This window comes from Terrapene carolina, unplaced genomic scaffold (assembly GCF_002925995.2).
Source record: "Terrapene carolina triunguis isolate 2854851 unplaced genomic scaffold, T_m_triunguis-2.0 Scaffold461, whole genome shotgun sequence".
Taxonomy (NCBI): domain Eukaryota; kingdom Metazoa; phylum Chordata; order Testudines; family Emydidae; genus Terrapene; species Terrapene triunguis.
The window spans coordinates 1484179-1499684 of NW_020664812.1; the positions used below are offsets into that span (position 1 = coordinate 1484179).

The window sequence follows — 15506 nt, forward strand, 5'->3', positions numbered from 1 at the left end:
CGAATTCCGTCCACACACACCCAATTCCAACCCCCTAAGGCCAATTTTATCGTTAATCCCCTCGTCGGAGGTGGTGTTAAGAAACCGGTTTAAAGGGCCCTTTAAGTCGAAAGAAAGGGCTTCGTCGTGTGAACGTGTCCAGGCTTAATTCGATTTAACGCGGCTAAAGTCGACCTAAACTCGTAGTGTAGACCAGGCCTAAGACTTGATCTACTGTGGTGTCTAAAAGTTGTTTAAGGCCTTACTGTGCTTAATCAATGGAAACACGGCCTGATGCAAAAACCTATTGATTGCCTTCTTAAAAACATCCATCAGTTTCCTCCTGTAAGCTCTGGAGCCTGGCCAGCCAGTGACAGTTGTCCTAGCAGTGCTTTGAGATGGCCTTGGACTGAAAGGCAGTGGGATATGCTGGTTTGAATCCCAGATCTACCCTGGGGCTTCCTTCAGTCAAGGTGACTTCATGCTGCTGATGGCCATCTGAGAATCAGGAACTCTGCCTTGGTTCCCCATAAGTGATCATTTCACCTATTTATACCATGGGCTCAGCAGGGTAGGTACCGGCATGGCTGGCCCTGTTCAGACATAGTGAGGTTCTGATCTGTCTAGGACTCGATTGTGTGTTGGAGCAGAAGCTTAGTAGAGGTACTTCAATCTCACAAACTAAGGCCTAACAAGATCCAAGGGATGGAAACTGACCTGTTTAGAATTAAGGTGCAAAATGTTTAACGGGAAGGGTAACTAACATGGGGGAACATCTTACCAGGGGTCATGGGCAATTCTCCATACACTTTTAAATCAAGATTGGATGTTCTTTCAAAGAGATCTGCTCTCATTCAATTAATTGGTGTGGGAATTAAATTCAGTGAAGTCCTGTTTTCTGCAGGATGCCAGAGTGTGTAGATGACTACAATGGTCGGGGCTTGTCTATGAAATCACAATTCACTAACGCCCCTGTGGCTCTGAAATGCTCTACCAAAACCTTCCGCGCATGCCTTGCTAAGAGGGATAACATGAACGCAGGGTGAGACAATGAAGCTGCACAATGGTATTGAAAGGATTTATTGCTCTAGAGACACTGACTGATATTACAGTGTCTTACAACTGGCCCTCAGGTATCACAAATACCTTGGGGTGGTTAGCAATTGTTTAGACAATGGGCCGAGTCCAATGTAGATGCAGTGTTGATCTTTGATGGTTCCAGGTGGAGCTGCTATTTGCTAAAAGAGAGAAAATAGTAATTAGCATCCACATTGATCAAAAACACACGTGAACTAGAGGTGGGCTGCTGCTGGGTTGGGGGGTCCGCAGGGCAAAAATTCGTTTTGGGTCGGAGCAAAAAGGTTCAAGCTCTCAGCAAACTGAAAACTCAAAATTTGTGTCCGCTGGAACACAACTTGTTTTGACCAAATCAGAACAGTGTCTGGCCACATTTAAAATGTAACGCAGGTAAAGGAGACCTTGAAAAGTCCATTTGGAAGCTAAATCAAAACTTTTTTTTTCAAACTGTCAAAACAATGTTTTGATTTAGCAGAACTGTAAAAGGTTTTTACATACGCAAACAATTCAGCAGTCAAAATTTTCATTGTTGCTCAATCTGCATTTTTTGGTGCCAAAAATTTCAAGCAAAAAGCTTCACCCAGCTGTAGAAGATAAAAGCGGCCACACTGCATCAGACCAATGGACCATCACAGCCCAGTAGCCTGCCTCTGATGGGCCAAGGCACCAGAGGGAATGAAAAGAATGGGGCATTTTTGAGTGATCCATCCCCTGTTGTCCAGTCCCAGGTTCTGGCAGTTGGAGGCTTAAGGCTTGTGTTCCTGGCTATCCACCGTGAACTTCTCTAGTTCTTTTTGAACCCAGTTATACTTTTGGCCTTCACGAGACTAGAATAGACTCTACCCATACGGAGGGGGACCCTTTGCTGAGCACTTCAAAATACTTGGACCATCTGCAGCTCCTGCTACAGCTGCTCTATCTATTCCTGGAGGGCTTGGGCTAGCATACCGCCCCATGCAGAAGGTTGATTGCCCCATGCAGAAGGTTGATTGCTCCACCAGTAAGACGTAGAGCCAAGTTTTCCAGGAGTTCCAGGCAACCCTGTCTACACCACCACCACCCAGAGAGAACCTCCGTCTCAAAGAGGCCTCCTTTCCCTCTAGAGATGAGCTGCCCCATAGCAGCATCACCATCCTCTGCTATGGTAAAAGATGGGGGCTAGTAGGGTGACGTGTTGGCAAAGGGGAAGCATGGGGTTCTAGGAGGGAAGGGTTGGTGATTGGAGATGGAAGAATTGTATGATCTAGTGCATCAGAGCTGGACTGGAACCAAGAGCCCCTAGGTTCTATCCCCAGCTCTCCCACAAGCCTGCTGGGTGAGCTAAGGCAAGTCTCTGTGCCTCCGTTTCCCTACCTGTAAAAGAGGGTAACTCTGACATGCTTTGAGTTTCTTTTTTCCTGTCGCTAAAGGGGAAGGTGTCTTTGTATTTTTCCCCATGGAAAAATGATGAAAAAATGAAAATGTTGGGGTCTTGGCAAATAGAAAATCAACAACAAATTATGGTTGGGTGAAAAAAAATTCCCGGAAAACTGAATGAACTTTCTGCTTGTTGTCCATCGAACGTGTTTGGAGTTTTTTGGTCAAAAAAAAAACAAAGCCCCCAAACTGAAATATTTCAATTTTGAAATGTTGTTGCAGTACCTTATGGATACTGTAGTTCAGGTTTCTCATACCCATTCTCTTCTATAGGCCAGGCTCCCTGGCAGGAATATATAGACTCATAGACTTTCAGGTCAGAAGGGACCATTATGGTCATCTAGTCTGACCTCCCGCATGATGCAGGCCACATAAGCTGACCCACCCACTTTCCCTTAACTCAGCTGTTGAAGTCTCCAGATCGTGATTTAAAGACTTCAAGTCGCAGAGAATCCTCCAGCTTGCGACCCCTGCCCCATGCTGCGGAGGAAGGCGAAAAACCTCCAGGGCCTCTGCCAATCTACCCTGGAGGAAAATTCCTTCCCGACCCCAAATATGGCAATCAGTAGAACCCCGAGCATATAGGCAAGATTCTCCAGCCGGATCCTCATTTTACCAGCGATGGCATGTTATTGCCTAATTGACTAAAATCACGTTATCTCCTATGATGCACCAGTCTTTCCTCTTGGTGAAGGGAGAGGGTCTATCATGGCAGTTGCCTGGCTGTGCTGTATCATGGGAGATGTACTCCAGCAAAAGAGCCCAGCCTATACATAAGAATGGTGACATGAGGCACCTGAACTACAACTCCCATCAAAAAGAACAGGAGTACTTGTGGCACCTTAGAGACTAACAAATTTATTTGGGCATAAGCTTTCGTGGGCTACAGCCCACTTCTTCGGATGCATAGAATGGAACATATAGTGAGGAGATGTGTGTGTGTGTATATATACACATACAAAGAGCATGAAAAGGTGGGAGTTGTCTTACCAATTCTGAGAGGCCAATTAAGTAAGAGGAAAAAAAACTTTTGAAGTGATAATCAAGATAGCCCAGTACAGACAGTTTGATAAGAAGTGTGAGAATACTTACAAGGGGAGATAGATTCAATGTTTGTAATGGCTCAGCCATTCCCAGTCCCTATTCAAGCCTAAGTTGATTGTATCTAGTTTGCATATCAATTCCAGCTCAGCAGTTTCTCGCTGGAATCTGTTTCTGTTGCAAAATTGCCACCTTTAAGTCTGTTACTGAGCGACCAGAGAGGTTGAAGTGTTCTCCTACTGGTTTTTGAATGTTATGATTCCTGATGTCAGATTTGTGTCCATTAATTCTTTTGCGTAGAGACTGTCCGGTTTGGCCAATGTACATGGCAGAGGGGCATTGCTCTCATCAGGCACTATAGCACCAATTCAAAATCTAAATATTTTGGTTTTCCAGTATTCAGTTTTCAATTAATCTCTTTGTCATAGGAAACAGACATTTTTAGAGAGTGAGTGTGTGTGTGTATGTGTGTGTGAGGAAATAGTTTCAACACAACCCCAATTTTTCAAATCAGTTTTGGTAGAAATTTTTCAACCTATTCTAATTTTTACACAAGGCTCATCCCATCCCCACACGGTGGCCTTGTAATTAAAACACTGCATTCGGATGTGGGAGATCTCGCTTCAGTCCCCGGCTGGGAAACAGGCTTCCTAGGTTCTCAAATGTTACAGCAGTGTCTCCGCTCCTGTTCTGGGCTATGTTGTAAATCACAATTTCTGGGTCTCTTATTTCCCCACGTGTGAAACAGGCATGATCATCCTTCTCTTTGTCTAGTTGGAGACACTGGGGCAGGGAGCTCTCTTGCTATGTGGCAGGAGATCTGTGTTAGTGGCAGCGGGAGGCACCTGCAACTCATGCAATCGCAGGAGGTGCCTGACCCGGTGACAAAGGGAAAGAATCCCAGAGGGATGGGAGGCAACACTGCCAGGGATCCCGGAAGTGAGCTCTGCAGTGGGCACCACTACCAGAGTACCAATAACTAGAGCTGAGATATGGTGGGAAGTCATGTTGGCTAGATGGCTTGAGAGAGAGGTTGGGAACGAGTTGGGTGTGGGTCTGAAAATCAATGGGATTTGGGCATCCTCTGGAGACGAAGAATGGGGTGTTGAGGTTGCCAAAATAGGCTGTCTGCAGAGCCACTCACCAACCGGAGAAGTCTCTGGCCTTCCAGGCAGCAACGACCTCCATGAGGTTCCCTGTGACCTGCCCGCTGGGCAGCCGCAGGTCATCGGAGATGTCGCCGTTGAAGTTCCCACAGGGTGCGCACAGCTTGTTAGCCAGGCTCTCGCCGACTCTCAACGTCACCTCCCCACTGGGGCCGAACAGAACCTGCAGTCCCGAGGCCTGGACCACAGCCACACCGCCCTGAGACTCGCTCACAGACACGTTGGAGATCTTCGCCGGGAGCGGCACCGTACGCCCGTTCACCTGGAACACACAGACTGGGAGGTCAGGAAGACATGGGGATGAGTGAGATGGAGCGACAACATTGCAGGGCAGCGGGGTCTGGAGTCCGTGGGCCACGTTGCAGGGCAGTGGGATCAGCTGGTTCCATCAGAAAGTGGAATTCCTCTCCCCTCCCATTTGGAAAATGACTGGTTTGGGCATAGAAACAATTTGATAAATCGGCGAAAAACGTCAAGAAACACTTGGCCCATTTCCAAAATGGGCAGCACAAAAATTGCTTCCTGTGGATGTTCGATATTCCCACGATTTTAATTTCTAGCAGCTCTGTCTGCAATAACTGTAAAAAGCTGTTATGTCCACGCACAACAGGAGGGGCAATGGACGTCTTGGGTCTGTGCAGAGTCGGTTCTAGTAGGTTAGAGGAGTGGGGTGGGGAGGGTTTGAGAGCCAGGACTTCTGGGTTCTGTTCCCTGCTCTGGGAGGGGAGTGGGGTCTAGTGGGTTAGAGCAGGGGGGCTGAGAGCCAGGACTCCTGGGTTCTGTCCCCAGCTCGGGGAGGAGAGTGGTGGGGTCTAGTGGGATAGAGCAGCACGGGGGGAGGGGCTGGGAGCGAGGACTCCTGGATTTTATTATTTAGTTAGAGCATGGCTCTAATAGAAGGAAGCACTCCCCTGTGTCTCAGCCAGTTCTGACCCGGTCCCCTCTTACCCACGTCTCCTTGTTCCTCTTGACAACGACAAAAGCCTCCTGGAAGAAGATGTAGACGGCTGCACCAGCCACCACTCCCCCGTTGCTGCACTGCTGGACCTCTACCACCACCCTAAACCAGGAGGGGACGCTGCTGTTGCAGAGTGAAGCCACCTCATAGGCCCCACTGTTGAGGATCTTCCCCGAGGCACCGTCGAAGGAGGTGAGCCCGCCTCCGGGGAGCAGTGTGCACCGGCCTTCCCGCTTCATGCAGCCACGCACCCCGTCCTGGAGCGCACAGGCCTCTCCGGCAGGGCAGCTGTGTGGCTCGCAGACGAGCCCGCCTGAGGCCTGGCAGGTGCACTTCTCAGAGCAAGCACTGGAGACGACGCTTTCCCCGGCCTGCAGGGAAATTCCCAAACAACTTCGTTAAATTTTCACTGGCGAGTGTCAAGTCTCCATATCAACGGCAGGAAGCAGCCATATCTCCCTCTCCAACACCCCTGACGCAGGCAGCGGATGGGGACTCTGCTAAGAACAGATGCAGAAGCACTGATAATACCAAGACAGACTGCCCAGCTCGGCTGGGAGAGGCCTGATTTCAGGTCCCCACTCCCAGCCTCTCAAGCAGCTGCTTGTCTCGCCCTTCATCTTTCAGCTTAAGGGAGTCAAATCTCAACATCCCTGGAATCGGTGGTATCAAAACACCCCCCAGAGTGAAGCAGCAAGCAAACAGAAAACAGCAACAAAGACACGAGTGAGCTGCGTGAACAGCAATTTTTTTGCCTTGCTGGCAACTCCAAAAGAAATTGTTTCAAGTCAAACTGAAAATGAAATTTGTCAAAACTTTCAGCGCATTGAAAAGTCCAAAAAATATAGTTTCAGGTCAAACCAACTATTTTGTTTCAACAAAATCAAAATGTTTTGTTTCAATGTCCACCATTTTTAAACCCTCGAGATTGGCTTTATTCATACAACTGAAGGAAATTTTGAAACAGAAAAGCTGATTTGGACCAAAAAAAAAAAATCAAAATGTTTTGTTTCACAGCTGACCCTTTTAAAACATTTGCGATTGGTTCAAACAGTGGCATGCCCCAGAATTCACAAAAAACCTGGTCCAATTGGCAGCCCATGGAATGGATCCAGCCTACAGGATTATTCCATCCAGCCCACAACCACACGTTCTACAACAAAACAGTGTTCTAATCTCTGCACAATCAGTAGGGTGACCAGATGTCCCGATTTTATAGGGACAGTCCCGATTTTTGTGTCTTTTTCTTATATAGGCTCCTATTACCCCCCAGCCCCTGTCCCAATTTTTCACAATTGCTGTCTGGTCACCCTAGCACAATGTGACCTCACATGCACCATCCACGTGGAGGAGGCACTTCTGTGGAACATCACTAAAAAGGTTGGACAACCAACAGCGTGGAAGCGTAGAATTGAATCATCCATGATAGGACAGAGCCAATGGCAGGAATTCTTCATCAGGATGGATAGTTTAGTGCAAAATTTGTTCATTTAAAAAGTTGTTGCATGCCTCACTCATCGCAAGCCACTGGTCTCAAGAGTTCCTTTAATTTGATTAACAAAAACAATCACAACTGTTTGAGAAGGCTCAACACTGAAACAAAACTTTCCCATATTTTTAGTTCAAATCAACTTGGTTTCAAAATTTCCTTTAATTTTATTTTAAAAGAGAAAACCAAACTGAAAAATCAAAATGTTCCATTTAGAAAACGGTGAAACGAAACACTTGGATTTTTTCTGAATTTTTGGTCAGGTTGTTTTTGGCTGAAACAATTCAGCTAACCCAACACAAATTCGCAAAACAATTTGATGTCACTGAATCTGCATTTTTCTCCGGTGGGGGGCAAAAGGTCTTGGGCAAAAATTCACCCAGCTCTAGTTGCAAGACCACCAGTGCTCCACAGATTTCCAGATGCAAAGGACAAAATTCAGCCAGGCCGTGAGGATTGCAACCCTCTGATGTTGAAAGAAGCTGTCAATTCATTAGTTCAGAGCTAGAAATAGCCAGATGCAATTAGTTCTATAGTAGGAATTTCAGAGTTCTGTGTGCATTTCCCAGTTCCTGCCCCTAGCAGCCATTGGTCCCCGGCTGGCAGCTGCAAGGAACCAGCTTTGAAGGTCTGTACAAGCCAAGCAGTGACTCGTGGGCGGAGCTTATTCTGTGGGTGGAGCTTAGGGAAGTACTGCGCCCTCTTTTGTTTTTCCAGTTGGACCCCTTGTGTCCTCAACTCAGCTCCTCTCCCTCTTCCTCCCGCTTCAGTCCTGTGCTAACCCTGCAGGTCAGCAGGTAGCAACGGCAGCAGCCGGCCTGAGAAACTTCACAGCCTGATAACCCAGCACCCACCTTGATGTAGCGTCCGTCGCGCACACAGCCGCACCTAGCCATGGCCACGCACCCCTCCCCATCGGCCGCGTAGCCCACGTCGCACTGGCAGCCTTCAAAGCACTTCCTGGTGCATTGGGCAGGGGTGGACAAGCCAGCACAGGTGAAATCACAGGATCTAGTGCACAGCTCGTAGTGGCTGTTGGCCGGACAGGCCAGGGCTGGAGAGAGAAACAGATGTGAGAGAGAGGAATAAAACCGAGTAAATGCCCAAGCAACACTGCAGCAAACCCATGTGTTTTAGATCCATCACACGCACCCACCCACCCACACACAGGGGAGTGGGTCTGGTACAGCAAAGCCAGGTGAATAAGGGTATGTCTACGCTACAGACTTAAGCCGACCCACGTAATTACTGCCGTGGCTGATGTCCACACTACCCTCCTTCTGTCAGTGATGTGCGTCCTCACCAGGAGCACTTCCATCGGCTGAAGGGGGCCAGTGAGGGGGGCTGAGAGCCAAGGCTGTCAGCTCCCCGCTGGGAGCCCATCTGCCCTTCTGACTCCCAGCTCCCAACTGGGAGCAGGGGCCAGCCGCCTGGGCTTCTTGGCTCTCTGCTGGGATTAGGGAGACCGCCACTCGGGCTTCTTGCCGCCCTGAGCAGGGAGCTGGACAGGCACAGCCTGGCTCAGAGCAGGGAGCCAGGGGCAGTGAGGCGCTAACTGCCCAGCTTTCTGCATGGAGCCGTTTAAACTGAAGACAGCCAACAGCCGTGGTAAGGAGCACAGTGTCTACACAGACACTGCCTTGCCCTAACTACACTGACAAAAGCCCGCCGCCGCTAATGGAGGTGGAGTTATGATGTCAGTGTATTAAGGCACTTACACCTGTGGGACAAGGCTGTAGTGTGTACACTGACCTAGCGAGGTCGCCTATGCTGCTACAGCTGGTACAAACAGGCAACTTGTGGTTATCTGTCGGCACTGTAGCTTATAACAGCACTCTTGACATCTTGACACAGACGGTCACAAGACACATTTGGTTAGTTGCTTGTATCAAATCTTTAGGCCTTGAACCTTAGCTAGTTTGGCGATGCTACTGTTACAGGGTCCTGTAGGCTTTTCCGTTACTGCCTTCAGCCACACCTATATCTTATTTAGCGTCTGCCCATACCTATAGCAACATGGGTCAATAGCAGTGCAGATGTTCCCACCAGGGCTCTGAGACCCACCCCCCGAATCCTATTCACAGCCTGAGCTCTGGTTTTTCGGCTGGGTCAGTTGGTTGGTTGTGTTGCCATGGAAATGCACCTTTTAAGACACCAGTGTTCTGGGTTCAATTCCCAGCTCCACCAGGGACTCCTTGGCCTGAGCAAGTCAAGTTATTTTTCTGGATGTTTCCTAGTTTGTTTGGGTTTTTAAAGACCAAGCTGCTGATAATAAGCAGGTTTTTGGGGGGATGGGGCAGTGGGAGAGTGGAGAGAGGGTTGGGATCAGGAGATCTGGGGTCCCAGGGAGTGGGGATGATAGGGGCGGGGGCAGACAGAGGAGGGAAGAGGTTGGGGAAGTTATCTCAGCCCAGGGCTGTAGGTTGCTCTATAAACTTACGGCAGAAGGAGGCCGTTCTCCAGGCTCTGATCTTGGCCCCAGCTGCCTGGCACGCGGCCACGTAGGCCTGGAGGCTCTGGCACAGGGTCTCTCCCGCCCCATTGGTGGCACACATGTCATAGAGACAATGGTTGAAGTACTCAGCAGGGCTGACCAGCAAGTGACAGTCTCTGAAGGGACCTGCGGCGGCTCTGATCAGCCCACAGGAGCTCTCGACCTGGTACGGCGCCGTCTTCGCTGCATCACAGACGGGGCATCTTTCCCCACAGCCATCGGCGCACGTGGCACCATCAACGGGCACCTTCCAGGAGGCCCCGAACTCATCTGCGTTCCGGGTGCTTTTCCCACTGGGCAGCAGGAAGTCGTCGTTCTTGTCGCCATTGAAGTTGCTGCACAAGCCACACACGTGTCCCTTGTAGGAGCTGGGGACGGACACCAAGGCGTAGTAGGAAGCATCGTAAAGGACTTTGAGGCCAAAATCGGTCTGGACAACGACATTCTTCCCCTCCTGGTTCACATGGATTCTCCCGCTGTCTAGGGCCAGCGGCAGAGCATAGAGCTCCCCGTTCACCTGTGCCAAGGAAAGGGACGTTCGCCCATCACTGCATTAGATTCCAGAAAGACTGACCTGAGCTTTGTCATGTAGCTTCCATAGGCTCATCTACTGGGGCTTCCTGGGACTCTCCTCTAGCTAGTCCTCCAGGACACACACCTGGGCGAGACAAATCACCAAGGCCTCTCTCATTGCCGTCGATTTCTTTATTTATCTCGTCTTAGCTTAATGCAGGATCTTGATTTAAATGCAGTTGGGAGAGGTTGGGTGGATTTTGGGGAGAGGCTGCCCCAATGTTCGTGAAGATGTAACCCATACTACCACCATTTTTTGCCCCACTCTTGGGGCTAGACTACATCTAGACTCGGCGTAGAAGACCACCGGCATTTCTGAGTTAGTAGAACTGCTCTGAAAATGGGCTTTTTCCCACCCCGGCCCCAAGGAAAATTTCAACTTTTTTCAGCAAAACACCAAATTATTTCTGACATGGTGCCGCAGGGGAGTTTGTTATACAGTCGGGGAAAATGAGACACATAAAGGGGAAGGGACCGGCCCACGGTCAACCAGCAGAGCAGCTGGGAATAGAGCCCAGGTGCCCTTGCTCTATTCTAGGTCCTTATCTGGCTTGCATTAATTTGGTATCTGAGCAGCCCTTTAGCATATTTATTGGGACAATCTGCCTGGGAAGCAAGGCAGTGCCATTATCCCCATTGTACAACTGGGGAAACTGAGGCACAGATGGACAAAGAATCTGTCTTCATTGCACAGCTAACCCGAGTGATTGGTACTCGATTCTGAGCTTAGCCGAGCCTGGGTGTGTCCCTCCCCACTGCACAGCCCTCCCCACATTCCCATGCCCTTGCCCTCATTGGGCTCGCCCTTGTCTGCCTGGGGGCGTAGCTTGAGTGATGAGACACTCTGGGATCCTTTCCCAGTCAACTGCGAGAGAACTTGCCTGTCCTTAGGCAGGGATTGTGGGAAGGCACTGGAGGACCATCCACACTTGAATGACTGAGCCTGCGTCAGCTTCCAGCCCACGCTGATATTCTAACCCACCAGGAGCTAGGTCAGCTAGCCAGGGTTTAAAGCCCCAGCTCAGAGGTTTTTCCATGTGGACTGTAGAAAAGTTTGGGCTAACACACAGGTTACATGTATAGGGACTTGCTCAAGGTCACACAGCAAGCCTCTGATGGAGCAGAGACTGGCACCCAAATCTCCAAGCACCCTCACCACAGGGGCCATCCCTCCCTTCCACTCCAGCCACTAAGCTATGCTACCTCTGGACGTCAGGGCACCCAGGTCAGGCTGAGGAACAACCAGCAAACATGGAGTTGGCCAGCAACGGGGCTCAAAGCACACAGGGACCTTACCATGACTGTCCATTTCCTCCCCTTCTCCACGGTGATGGTGTAGCCTTGGACAGAGACTACCAGCGACCTCGTCCGAGCCACGCGACCATCGCCAGAGCTCTCCTTCTCCACCACCAAAGAGAAGTTCGCCAGTCGGGGGACGCTGCTGCAGAGCTCGGCTAAGGTGTAAGCGCAGGAGCCCTGGAAGTCAAAGGCCCGTCCATCGAAGGTCAGGTAGTGGGAATCGCCAGACACTACACATTTGCCGCAGCCCATGGCGTGGCAGCCTAGGATTCCATTCTCCACCCCGCACTGCTCGTTGGCTCCGCAGGAGGCCTCCTGGCACTCGACGACCCCGTTGTCTTTGCACCGGCACCACTCCTGGCAGGAGGCGCTGGCGTAGAACTCCTCTTCCTTCCTGTAGTACCTGCCCTGGTGCACACAGCCGCACTGCGCGACGGGGACGCACCGGTCTCCGCTCAGGAGGAACCCGGCGTCACAGAAACACCCTTCGGCACAGGGAGCGTCACAGCCGTCCGGCGCCGAGAGCCCGTGGCAGGTGGCAGGGCAGCCGCTCCCACAGAGCTCGTAGTGGGAGTTAAGGGGGCAGGTGGGGCCTGCAGGAGAAGATCAGAGGGAACGTGCAGATGTGGGTGAGATAAAAGGCCCATTAAGGTACAGTGGACAGAACTGGGGTGGGTGTGAAACTGGGAGTCAGGACTCCTGGGTTCTATCCCCAGCTCGGGGAGGGGAATGGTGTCTAGTGGTTAGAGCGGGGGGGCTGGGAGCCAGGACTCCTGTGCTCTATCCCTGGCCCGGCTGCGTGAGCCTCAGGCCAATCTCCATTAGATAGCAATAAGCCACAAATGTGAGTGGCATGTGGGTGGGAAATTCTGAGACACACCCACCGCGTCCCCAGCAGCAGGGGCTGGTGCGCATGCGCCCGTCCCTAAAGCAGAGCCCCAAAGGCAACACTCACTGCAGAATGAGGCCGTTCTCCAAGGCCCTATCTGGATGCCCCCAGCCTGGCAGGCTGTCGTGTAGGCGCCGATCGCGTCGCACAGAGCCGAGTGATGCCCCTTGTACTGGCAGGTGTCGGAGAGACAATCATTGAGGAAGGGGGCTGGGTCGATGGCCCCATGGCACTGTCTGAATGGCCCGTCCCCTCTGGTGATGATCCCGCAGTACTGGTCTCCCTTGTAGGGTTGTCTCTGAGCCTCACTGCAGACTAGGCAGTCCCCGGTGCAGCTGTCCGAGCACCCTGGGACCTCCCTCACCTTCCAGCTCTCTGCGAACTGGACGGCATTGGCAGCCCGGCTCCCGTCCCTCATGATCAGATCTTGGCCGGGGCTCTGGTTGCCGTTGCCACACAGACCACAGAGGGCGTTGGTGTAGGTGTTGGGCACGGTGACCCTGACCAGGCCGCTCCCGTCGAAGGTCACCCTCAGGTCGAAGGCGGTCTTGATGAGGACTTGGGCTCCGCTGACGTAGGCCTGGAGCGTCTCCTCGTGGTAGAAAGGCAGGTCCACAAAGACTCCATCCACCTGGAACAGACATGGCAGAGCCTGGGCTTAATTTTGAATGAACACCGCAAGGAGGGGGCAGGGGACAGGGACCCAGGCCTCCAGAGTTCTATCCTGTGATAAAGTTGAGGATTTTTGTTGTGTTTTACATGAATAGTGTGTGTGTGCCTCAGTTTCTCTGTGTTGCCTGTTTAACAAGGTGGTGGGAGAGGGTTTGTTGTTGCAGAGGACCAGGGGAGACCTCGCAGCTGGAACCCCTAGACAATGGCCTGGAGATGGGGAACCCTAACAACTGGTGACCTGGTGACTAAGAGGCCCATCCCAGCTTGGCAGTCAGCTGGTTCTGGCCAGTGGGAGGACAAAGGACTGAGGAGAGAGGACCCCGGTGACCCGACCAGCCGGTTCCAGCCAGAGGGGAACAAAGGACGGAAGAGAGAGGGACCCAGCGACCTGTCTACCTGGGACAAAGGACAGGGGAGGAGCTGTTGGGGGAGGGGATATAGGATGCCCAGCTGGAAGGAGGGGGCAGCTGGACTGGAGAGAGAGGGAGCAGGTAGAGCCCACCTGGATGCAGGGGAGACTTAGATGTATTGTGCTGAGGGAGGTCAGGCCTGAGGGCCCGGAGGGTTCAGATGCTCAATAAACCCTCCTGTTTTACACTGGCTGAGAGTCGCCCCGGTCTAGAGAACAGGGTGGCATTATTCCTTCTGGGTGTGGAGGCCCTGGGGGTCCAGAGCGAGTGGACTCCCTGAGGAGGCCCATGGCGAGAGACGTGCTGAGGGCTCAGAGAGGTGCGGTTCCAGGAGGAGGAGGGACATACAGCTTGACCCCCGAGAAGGGCTGTCGCACTGAAGGGGGTTGCCCCCAGGTATCGTATGGAGCTGAGAGTGAGCACGAGTCCTGTGAGTCCATCACACATCCACAGCTCTGGGTGGGAGTGGTGTCTAGTTGTTAGGGCTGGGAGCCAGAACTCCTGGGTTCTATCCACAGCTCTGGGTGGGAGTGGTGTCTAGTGGTTAGGGCTGGGAGCCAGGACTCCTGGGCTCTATTCCCAGCTCTTCCACTGACTGTCTATGTAATTTAGGGCAAGTCTTTGTCCTGCTGTATGCCTCAGTTTCCCTGTTAATTAAACAGGAATGGTACGTATTCTTTCTACAGAGCCTGGAGACCTGTGCCTGAAAATCACCAAGGAACGGCTGAGTAGAATCCATGACCATTGTAACCGTAATCTCCTCCCCGTTCCCTGCACCACAGCTCTGGGCTGGGCAGCTGGGCTGAGCACTGACCTCGAGGGGAGAGCGCCCCCTACTGAGCCCCCACCCCCATTATGTAGCTGTGGATCATACACACAACATGGCACTGAAATTTTCCAACATACCAGCTACCTGCTTAACTATGGGCTCCTTGGTTTACACAGACACCAGAGCTCACATCCTCTGTGGATTTCCACCAGCTGGGATCTGGCCCCATTGACCCCAATAGAGCTATGGCTGATTGACCCCCACTGGGATCTGGTCCCATTGACTCCACTTCAGTGATGGCCCATTCCCACCCACTGGGGATCTGGCCCCAAGAGCCCCGCTCTTCAGAGGGCCATGGTTGCGTCCCTACCTGGATCCTGCGAGGGTGCTGCTGGCTGACAGCGATGGTTCTGCCGTACACCTCCATGGTCACCACCTTGGCAAAGGACAAGGCTCTGCTGCCACGGTTATTCCAGATTGTGATGTTGAACGGGGTGAGCGTGGGGTCCTTGGAGCAGAGCCCAGCCAGCTGGTAGATGCACGTGCCCTGGAAGTCATATCTTCGCCCAGTGAAGGTGGTGTAGTGATGGTCCCCGGAGGCCGTGCACGTGGAGTAGCTGATTGCGTGGCAGCCACGGACCCCGTTGATCACGGCGCATCTCTCGCTGGCCTTGCAGCTGGTCTCCTGGCAAACCACCATGCCCAAGCGGGGGTCACACCTGCACCGAGAGCGGCAGTTCTCATCGGCCCAGAACTCCTCACTAGGTTTGTAGTAGCGGCCATTGTAGTCACATCCGCAGCTCCCCACAGGGACGCACTGGCCGGCGCTGAGGACGTAACCATCGTCACACTGGCAGGTCTCCACGCAGGGCTCCCGGCAGGAGGAGGGGGCAGTTCGGTCGGAGCAGCTGGCCGGGCAGGCGTTCCCACAGGCCTCATAGTGGCTGTTCTCAGGGCAGGGCAGGGCTGGGATCAGAGTTGGGCGAGAATTAACAACAGCCAAACTGACCAAACAGCTATCCTGATGCATAAGACGATGGTCCAGCCAATTCTGTATCCCACTTCCCTTTGAGGATGCTACACACTCAAGCATCACACCCGCAGCAGCTAGCTGCAGACTGGAGTAAAATCCCTTCCTGACCCTGCAGTCACTCATACCCTGAAACCTGAGAGCTGATTGAAAAATGAGGGTTTTCCCCCCCCATGGAAAATGTCAATTTTGGGTGAAAATTTGAGCTGACAACAAAGAAAGAGAAATCTAAAAAGTTCTATTC

General features: G+C 52.0%; 1 protein-coding gene across 1 annotated transcript in view; it reads right to left on the reverse strand.

Moving 5' to 3' along the window:
• Positions 1-4653: 4653 nt before the first annotated feature.
• The window catches only part of LOC112106566 (IgGFc-binding protein), a 35106-nt gene continuing 24253 nt past the window's right edge, over positions 4654-15506 (reverse strand). The window contains exons 14-20 of the mRNA XM_026658566.2: positions 14603-15198; positions 12448-13012; positions 11496-12085; positions 9567-10137; positions 7981-8180; positions 5628-6008; positions 4654-4941 (exon numbers count right to left, since the gene is read on the reverse strand). Of these exons, the coding sequence (XP_026514351.2) occupies positions 4654-4941; positions 5628-6008; positions 7981-8180; positions 9567-10137; positions 11496-12085; positions 12448-13012; positions 14603-15198 (3191 nt within the window). The remainder of the gene's footprint in view (positions 4942-5627; positions 6009-7980; positions 8181-9566; positions 10138-11495; positions 12086-12447; positions 13013-14602; positions 15199-15506) is intronic.